General features: G+C 26.5%; 1 protein-coding gene across 1 annotated transcript; it reads right to left on the bottom strand.

Moving 5' to 3' along the window:
- Window positions 1-889: 889 nt before the first annotated feature.
- Window positions 890-9,319, bottom strand: LOC142331510 (general odorant-binding protein 56a-like). The gene is made up of 7 exons (XM_075377473.1): window positions 9,183-9,319; window positions 6,426-6,489; window positions 5,765-5,817; window positions 5,134-5,169; window positions 2,934-3,051; window positions 1,824-1,930; window positions 890-1,027 (listed from the first exon to the last, which is right to left on the bottom strand). Exons 1-6 carry the CDS (start codon window positions 9,240-9,242, stop codon window positions 1,836-1,838), a joined length of 426 nt encoding a protein of 141 aa, XP_075233588.1. The 5' UTR covers window positions 9,243-9,319; the 3' UTR covers window positions 890-1,027; window positions 1,824-1,835.
- Window positions 9,320-10,340: the final 1,021 nt, after the last annotated feature.

Genomic DNA, 10,340 nt, shown 5'->3' with positions numbered 1-10,340 from the left:
AATCGAACCCAAGACTTCTGGATGAAAGACCAAGATCCTACCACTCGGCATTTAACTTTAGTGTATTTTTTTGTTTTCATTAAGATTTTTGGTGATAATAACTTCTGGTTGTTTAGCTGTAAAAAAATATTTCTGTATGATGATTAAGGTTGATTTCATCATACCAAGTTTTTGTAGACGTTCATTGGGTTTGTGTGCATACATGAGTTCAGTCCAGTTACAGCATTTAATTTTAGACAGAAAGTCACAAATTTCTAGTATCCTTAGAAAAGAAAGTTAATTTTTTAAAAACTACAAATGAATTATATTAGAACATATGGTAAAGGTTGAAAACACAGCAGTTCAGTAGATACAGAATAAACTATACTATGAATAGAGGGCTGAGCTCATATCAGGCTTTTCTTACTCTGAGCCCATTAATTAAAAAAAAAAGATTGCACTGAATTTTGGGTCATCACCAAGGTGTACTTGAGTGAGAGAGCTGATGAATTCACTCAGAAATTTTTTCCAGGTACAGACTGTGAGCTTGATTGTGCTATAAACTTTATCAAGTCAAAAATACATTTTGTTTCTGACCATACTATGAGCACCTGATTTTTTAAATACTTGGACAGTTTGTACCAATTAAGATAGGTTGTATGATATTTTAATTTATTATAGAAGAGACTGTTTATAATTCATATGATGAGCATGCTTCTTTTGGATTCTGATCTGGTTGAGTAGTGGATGGTTGTGAAAGCATTTTCTTCTGTTATAAATGTGGACCATTCTGTATGCACATAGTCCTTTTACAAAAAGACTATGCTGATGACTGACATTGCCGATTTTCAACATCTTTCAAAATTATGGTTTCTATTCAGGATAAAAGAAATAATAAAAAGAATTTCAGTGAGGAAAAAAAAATTTATTTTTAAATTTTGTTTTACTAACATATTCTAAAAGACTTATTTCCATTTAAGAAGGTTACAATGTAAGAGAAAAAATGCTACTGTAGTTCATTTATTTTCTGTTTATTCATCCAGTGTACCTGAAACATATATATTTATCTGGCATTAACTCTTAATTATAAGGTAATTTTACTGTTAACTGTATAAAGTATAGTTTAGTGAATAAATACCTTCTTGAGAGTATGCTATTCACTAAACCGTGTATCTCCCTACTTGATCCAAAGCCAAGGTTTCATAAATTTAAAGACTTTCCACATCGTTCTATAAATACTTATGTGTGCTAAATGATGTAATTTTTGTTATTTTCATTGCATCTACTAAAAGATGGGTTGTAATTATACTCCAAATTTTAGCATTTGTTGTCAATGTTTAAATCTTTTTATTTTATCCAAGGCTTATTAGAAATCAGTACAAAATCCAATGAATCATTGTTCAAAATCCAGATCAACAAAAGAATGATTGAAATCGATCTATTTCAATGATTCTTATTTTGTAGAGTTAGTTACCCCTATGGTTCCTTCATATATGTTTTTTCACTTAACAAGCGGAAGACTTTATTACTTGAGTTGGAATTATATTTGTGAAAATAAATTTTATAGTCTTATGATATAGTACATTTAAATATATATAAATGTATTTATTTATAGCATTTTGTTTGAAGGAAAATTTGAATTACAATACTGTAACCATCATCAAATACCATGTGATTGGAAAGTATAGACACGAGTTTAGGTAGCACACAATTTCAAATTCATATAATTATGGACATGAAAGTTCCTTCGCTGTATGAAAACTAACAGATATTATAATCCAGTCATTTTATTTAAATTAGAAGAAATTATTTTAATATTTTTTGAATGAAATAAAACTACTTACCAGTCAGGCAAATCAGTGATGGTGTTCAAATAATAGAATACTATTCTTCTTTGAACAGTCCAAGATTTTACTTGCTACTTCACATCTATCGCCAGTACTTTCATTGACTGAAAAGAAGAAAGTAGTGGAAATTTAATACTTAGTATTGTTTGTAGAAATTCTATGAATAAAAAATTTACAATTTGAAAACTCATAATCATACAGCTGCAAGCTATATTTTAATTTTCACCCCAAGTAAATATTAAGGATGCAAAAACTTTGTATGAATTAGACAATAATTTTTGGTTGTCTTTTTATTCAGTTGAGTAGATTTTATTAAGACATATAGCAGCTAGAACTTTTTTCTGTGCTGTTATTACAAATTATGATTAGAGATAATAACAGCAACACAAATAATAAAGAAATGATTAATTATTTAAATATAAATGTTTTGCAAAGAAATTGAAAATTTCCAATAACCACAAAAAAAAATTAAAAATTAATTTTTCTCCATTTCAAATCTCCTTTAAATTAGATACTACTAGACATCAATTTCTTAGATTCTAGAATTCCCTCTATAAAACTAAAGATTTTCTCTTTTTATTCTGGAATGTAATGAACCAGGAACATACTAAAATTGGTATCACCTAGCTGTTTGATAAATTTTATAATAAGAGTAATTTTAATATCTGTAAGATATCATTGCACTATTGTAATGGCCAGGCCACATTAAAAGTAAAAGCTTTGTTTTTATTACTTCTGTGTTTGTGGCTGCATGGAGAAAAGTGCATTAATATTTAACAATAATATTTAAAATAAATTTGTTGTAGCTTTAAATATTCTTGCATGGTTTTAACTCAGTATACGGTTGTGAATGTATTCATAAATATTTTATTTAAATCAGGAATCGGCTTAGAGTAAAATGAGTGATAAGAGTATTGTACATTAATTAAAAAAATGAATATAATTATATTTGACTTGTACTCGCCATTTGATATTTTTGGAGAAGAAAACCAGCAATCTTTATTTAGAGCTTTACTAATGTAAACACTCAAGAAACAGTACATAAATTTTATTTATCATTAACATAATCATTTTTACATAACTGAATGAAAAGGTTTTACAACTTACTTTCTTTTTCACAGCTATCAATGACTTCCTTAGTTTTCTCAATTTTGTCCTTTTGATCTCCATAAATTTTTTCTGCCATACTCATTATACCTTCTTTGTTGAATGCATTATCTTTAATCTGTAATGCAAATATCACACAATATTACAACACTACTATAAATGTATATAAAATACATTATATTTATAAATATAAATTTAGTGGACCCAGAAAAGAACCTTAAAAAGTTAGATAAATTTCTTATTACATCAAATAAATGTAACTTATTTTCCCATGAATTGCTGTTAATGACTGATTTATAAAGAGACAAGCATCCACAAAATTTGTAGGTTTGTAGTTGACAGTAAACTTAATTGAAATGGGAATCTGCATTCCAATGACAGGATATTCCAAAATACTATTTTTAATTATTTAAAATGAAATTAACAAAAGTAGCAGTTACAATTTATTATTTTGTATATCTGCTTTGTGTTGTCAGCTTTGTTAATAAATTGGTAACAATATCCATAAGACAAAAGCGTGCTAAACATATGTTTAAATCTTGTAACAAATGGATTATTACAAATTACATGTGTTATTTGGGTTAAAAAGAATTATGAAGTTGCAGATAATCAGAAAAGGTGTGGTTTGTGTAAGCACATACACAGATTAGAAAAACCCCCATGAGCTGGCTGTTATGTAAATTAAAGTAGCTTTCAAGTATCTTGGACTTCTTCCTCCTAAAGATATACAAATTTAAGAAAGTAAGTAAAATTTCAGTAAAAGTGTTTCGATTACTTAACATACTGCTACGTTTTATATGTTTTTTAATTTTTATACATTCTTCAACATTAACAAATATTTCCTTATTGTACATTATTTTTATCATAAATTTATTATATTGTTGATAAGGAGATTTGCATTTCTGCTGAATTGAACAGCCAGCTCACAACAAACATTTCCCTCATTTCAACTCTATTTCAAAATAGTAGAATAATAAGGTCATTTCAGTTTTTAAGTATCATTATCATATATGTCTTTTTAATAATTTTAAAAATCTAATTTTTTGATCATGTAAAAATAAAATTTATTTGTGTCTTGGTAAGATAGTAAAATTGCATTTCCTAATACCGTCAAGTATTATTAATCTAACTAATAATAATGACTTGGTTTAATGTTGCTTTATGCATTTATTAATGGTAAATGACTCGCATGTAATATCATTTAAAACTTATAATAAAAATAAATAAAAATCTCTTGCTACGTCTTATTATTTCCATAACTATTTACATATCTATATTATTTCTAATTTCTATATTTTTTAACAATTAATTCAACAAAAGGTAGATTGCTTTTAAATAAATGGTTTGTGCTGATATGTTTGTATTATTAAGTGCAAAATGTTTTTTTTTAATATAAAGAATAATCTATTAATAAATAGAAATTTATTTCTTTAAAAAAATGTGGAAAATTAAAAAAAGTTACATGTGGATTATATGTTGGTTGCTACAGTAGCCAAACATTTTTAGTGTAGTCAATAAGAGGTACAGTCACACCTGAAAATGGCATAGCCATTCTCAAAAATAACAAGCATCCCGTATCAGGCTTTCTAAAAACAGAGTGGATTGAAGTGCTTTCCATCTCCATTGAGCTGAATATATTACTGCACATTTGCATACCACATACTGTGATATTCAGCCCTGCAAAGTGACATCTTAACACTGTTCAGTGTTGAAATTAGCTGTACAGCCAGTAATATTGCTCATTATTTTTGAACACCATTATTCTCATCAAATAAAACTGGAATAATGTTCCTTGTACATTATATGTTGCATATTTGTTATAGCTCTTGGAAAGATGGAAGGAACGGCCATGTAGCAAAAAGCCTAAAATTGATATAATTTTGATATAACAGTACAAATTTAACAGTATAATGTATATATTAATAGTTCAGTGATGTGATTTAATAGTACAAAGTTATTTTTATAAAATCAATGACTCTATAATAAACTGTACTTCTCATAATTTTTATTGTGTTCTTTTATTCACATTACAGTTATTTATTCTAAACCGAAATTACAGAAATCAGTATCTATTCTCTATGTTTCCTTCTACTATCAACTCACTCATGATGCTTTAAAGATATATACTCAGTCCATCAAATAGGTTACTATTACACTTATTATTGCTATAAAAGTATGTAGGATTTTTTATATTACTTACGATACCATCTTCTTCAAACATGCAAGCAGCCATGCACTGAAAACATAACATTAAGTATTATTTAAGCGCTATCAAATCTATCTATCTAAAAGAGTTTTACAAAATTGCAGCAAATTTCAATTGTGTTTAAAATTTATTAAAACGATTTATAGTAGTGGGTGTAGGTATATTTTCATGTAACTTTAGCAAGAATGTAATAATAAATGGAGTGAATGATTTACTAGAGAATGTAGTCAAATTTTTATTTATGACATATATATAACAGTTATTATAGTAGTGTTAAAACCATTAAAAAAAACTATACACGAGGAAATTTCAATTACGGGACAGTTTTTATTTTAAATAGCAACTCTTTACTGCACATTTTAACAAAATGTTATAATTTAGTATGAAAGGTTATAATTCTTATTTGATGACTGATTAATTTTTTCTTGTTATATTATGAAATAGGATAGTAGTAAACCATACACAACATCAAAATTTTTCTCCAAATATTTTTCCAATAAAATTTACTATGTGACATAATGTTTAATATTTTCCTTTAACACCATACTTTCAATATTTATTTATTCTTCATTATTTAAATTATTTTTAAAGATTAAATAAAAAAGAATTAATGTTTAGTAATTACCTTTCCGTTTGGATACTCGTTTAGTTTTTTTTCTATTAGTGCTTGTATAGCTCCTGCAAAAAAAAAAAATAAATCATTTAAATTCATTTTAAAAGAAGTTGTATTCATTTTCCATACATCATTGAAATCTATTAACACCAGATTACACTGAAATGAAATAAATTTAATTCCAATTAACTAATTGATTTACTAGGTAAATACAGAAAAAAAACATTTGTTATGGTGTGATTATTGAATATTCTTGTTATGTAGTATGATTATAATTATGCTTCATTCTTATCCTAAAACTAAGAAAGTGAATAGAAATTGTCAAAATTTTTAGTTGTCCAAAGAATCAAATTCAAAACTTCACTGTTGTAAATACCAATGGTAATGTCTATATCAGTGTGGCAAGTATAATGTATAGTCATCAATTAAGTAATTACTTTAAAATTTAATACCAAAATTAACTTGTTACTGGTTATAAAACATAATTGTATTTGGTATATGAGGTAAGCACCATTCTTATTTTGCTGTATTGAGAGAAAACTTTTTTTTTCTCTTAAGATACAACAAATATATAACAACAATCCATAGTGACATAAAGTTAGTTGGTTTTCACCAATCATCTCAAAAGAATGGTTCATTAATACAATATTTTTTTTTTTAAATATCTTTTTACCTTCATCAACACCTTCTTTTTCTTTGCATTTCTCTGCTATTTCCTTGAGTCTGTCTGGATGTGCCTGTAAAAATGAATGATAAAAATGTCTTATTTTAATTGAAATGTTTTTTACGGATTATTTATTAATATATGCACTGGTTCATCTGAAGTAATGATTATCATTAGAACTACGCCACAATTAAGTATAAATAGGTGTAAATCCTGACAAGAAACACAAGTAACTTTTGAAAATCAATTTTTTTCTGGGAGCACGACTCTGGTTAGGAGCTATTATTGGTTTTGGAAATTACTATACCCTTCCTCAGTGTGGTCACCTTGAAGCTTCAGTGTGGTGAAGCTTCATCATTGATGTGTGACCAATCATTTTGATCTGGGATCAGGGTGAACTATCTGTTCAAGCCAGTTCATAGAAGTAACCACTACAGGTTTGAAAGAGCCCCTCCTCATAGCTTTAGGAAATAAGGATCACTGTTACCTTTATCTTACTCATAGGGTCACTATTATTTCATGAGTAATAATCTAAAAAAGATGATCTGATGAAATAGATATTAGTTTCAACTCGCTGAAGATAAACAGTTACTCCATGATATTGGATACTTTCAGTTTTACTCGCAGATCTTCAGCTCAGCTGCATGCTGTCTTAAATTTAACACCTGGCACATAAGGACTCTGGGTTACCTTAAGCTTAAAAATTAACAATTTGCCATAACCATAATTTTCAGAAATAAGACTTCTCACAAGTCTTATCAACATATATTTCAACAACATGCTAAGCCTATTGAAATGAATGTACAAGGCAATACGGAAAAGTGAAAAGATATTGAAAACAGTACCAGTATAATATTGATGAACAGTGCGGTATAATGAACATCATTATTTACAAAAAGCATTTTTGACTGGTCCTGTACTATCGACCTGTAGCAGTTGCCAAAATTGATTAGTGAATTACACCTGAGTTCATGCACATCTTATTTTTAATTAAAAGATTAGGCTTTTCTTAACAAAAAAAAAAACATTGTAATAAGTATCTGTTACTTATTGTTACAGATACTTTTTACTTTGAAATTTAATAAATACTCTATTTAAAATTAGTGTGTTGAATTTGAATCTGGGATTTAATCATTTTAATCCTTTATCATGTTTTAACAAATGCATTTTGTTTGAAAGTACAGATGTTTTGAAATTTTTTTATATAAATTAGGTACTGGATCTATTGATTTGCATTTACTATATTAATGAGTTAATTACTGAAATACATCACAGCAGTAGATACATAGATAAAATATAAATCACTGGCAGGTTAAAAATATTTAATAATTATGGCAGATCAAATATTTCACTGGCAGGTTTTTCTTTATTTTTTTCCTTTGATAAAGTTTTTTTTTACTTTTATTTTTATCAGGTAAAAATATGTGTTTAAACTGATAAAAAAAAAACAGTTTTTTAAAGGATAATAATATTCTTTCTTTTTCGTAAATAAAAGCTGATTATATTTCATTTCATTTCATTTCAATTACTGCTGCTTATGCAATCTGATGGTGGAATTGTGAACTAAGGGTTTTTTAATTTGAGTTTAAATGAAATATGGTATTTCATTTATTCAATTTTTCTTTACAAATGCTATTTGTTTTCTATATTTAATCTTTCAAGAAAAAGCAGGGAAAAATACTTAACATTGCAGTACTTTTTATAGATTTGTTGGAAATAAACCAAGATAAATATAAATAATATAAATATAAACCACTGATAAATATAAATAATCTTCATCGTTTTGAGCTGGTCTAGTAAAAATAAGTTTGCAAAAAAAAAGTATATGAGTTATAATGATAAAAAGTACTTCAAACTTGGCCTTTGGTATTTCCTGCATAAATTCATTACCAATCAAAACATTTATCTCGTTTGAGATAAATGTTTATATTTATTCCTACTACTTAAACAATTTTTATGCTTTCCTTGTAGGGAAAAATTTTTAAACCTCAGATTTTTTTTAGCGCATTAGTTTCATAACATATTTGTTTATAATTATTGAAAAATATAAACGAGTTGCATTCAAATTAATGTAATGAGTAAATTCAAGTGTGTTGTTAGTAACTTGACAGTTTTATTTTAAAATGCTGTTCAACAAAACTATTTTGTCTGTACTGGACGGAGAATCAGCCACCTGATAAGAATCAATTTTTTCATTCTTCAATGTTAGATAAAGTTCTGTTTAGATTTAGAAAATATTTCTCAAAACTGTATTTATTGCATTAGAGGATTAAATTTAAAGTTTCCAGTATTAAATTTTCTATTATATTATCATACAAAAAACAATTTAATTTTTTTTTTTTACAAATTTATTGGATTCTTAATGCCACTAATTCAGGAATTTAAAATGCCCACTAAACTTTATCAATGACTGACCTGATAAAATTGGCTTTATTGGTTTGTTATTTATTTTCAAGAGACAATAATAAGAAAGAAATGATAACATGAAAGTCTTCTTGTAATTATAATAAACTGAGTACTGTATAATCACAGATATGGTTTAATAATATTTTTATTTTTTATTGTGTTTGTTATTTAATTAGGTATTTTATTTGCTTGACATGCCTGAAATACTCTTTAGGATATCTGTAATAAACAGAAAAAACTTGTTCTTATAAATTTTGTTTAATAATAGACAAATTTATAAATGTTAAATCACAATATTTAAAATATATATTTTAACTGCATGGAAACAATAAAAAATGTAATTACTAAGTTTATACTTACTGTTACATATTCCATTTGTACAGCCAATAAAGTAGAGATTAAAACAACTACACAGTTCATGTTAGTTAGTTTAAAGGTGTTATGAAGTGAAGTTGGTTACCGTGTTAAATTGATTTGACACTAAAGATGTGATTGAATTATTAGTCCTAAATGCATTACTTTTATATGAAACTAATGCGAAAAGAAATAATTGGTTTTACTGTAGTTAAGCAAATATTTAACGTAAAAAAAATGTATAAAAGTGTGTAGGAACTATTGTCAAAAATAAATGAAATTATAATTATTATTTTATTTTCACACAAAGCATAATAATTTAATAAACTTGAAGTAATTGTCATTTTATGTAAACAGCGAAAATAATTGTTTCTGCAAACAATAAAATTAATCTTAATTTAAATCATTTTTTTTATTTGTTATTTTTTAACAAAAAGGTGAAAGTATCACAAGGTAAGAGGAAGTTATGCAAGTGAAACAAGAATGTTGTCGGTTTGAAAATATTGAAGTCAAAATTCTTTTTGATATAGTTTTAATACATAGATTTTAGCTACTACTAGCTTAGATTTATGATAGATTAATACTGTTAATAAACAGTAATTTAATAATAATCTGTTTGCGATTAAATTATCATTCCTTGGTTGGTTGGTTTGTTACTTTTCAACCTTAAATATATATAGATAAAGCTATTGTTACAAAGTGCTTTTCATGTTGGGTGCTATTCCTGATATTTGTTGGTAATTTTCCCAATGCAAATAAATTAATTTATTTGTGAAAGGATAAACCCCTATTAGTTCTACAGTAGAGTAGTTTGACTTTGATGCCAATTATTAAACCTAATATTAAATATTTATCACACATATTTGTTTATGCTTCTCTGTTTATTATAGAGCTACTTTAATATTCAGAAAGAATTTTTATAATGCAAAAATTGGTTGTCAGATCTTGATCTTTCATATTGGTATCCTTACTAATATTATAAATGTGAATGTGAGTTTGTTTGTTTGTTACGATTTCACGCAAAAACTACTCAACCGATCATCATGAAACTTCGTACACATATTCTCAAAGGTATTGCGAAGGACATAGGACACTTTTTAGTAAAAACAATTTTTTTTCGGGAGGGTAAAAAAATTTATATTGTTAGATATGATCGTCCGACAA

Source organism: Lycorma delicatula, chromosome 10, assembly GCF_047948215.1.
Source record: "Lycorma delicatula isolate Av1 chromosome 10, ASM4794821v1, whole genome shotgun sequence".
Taxonomy (NCBI): domain Eukaryota; kingdom Metazoa; phylum Arthropoda; class Insecta; order Hemiptera; family Fulgoridae; genus Lycorma; species Lycorma delicatula.
The sequence above is the reverse complement of the archived record's forward strand: the minus strand, read 5'-3'. Positions and strand labels throughout refer to the sequence as shown.

What these genes read in the sequence shown, in the direction of transcription:
- LOC142331510 (XM_075377473.1), bottom strand. Translation starts at nt 9,242, where the DNA reads ATGAACTGTGTAGTTGTTTTAATCTCTACTTTATTGGCTGTACAAATG. An exon ending in TGTTTGAAGAAGATGGTATC is followed by an intron (nt 3,052 to 5,133) that starts GTAAGTAATATA and finishes TTTGCATTACAG; the next exon opens with ATTAAAGATAATGCATTCAA. An exon ending in TGATAGCTGTGAAAAAGAAA is followed by an intron (nt 1,931 to 2,933) that starts GTAAGTTGTAAA and finishes TCTTCTTTTCAG; the next exon opens with TCAATGAAAGTACTGGCGAT.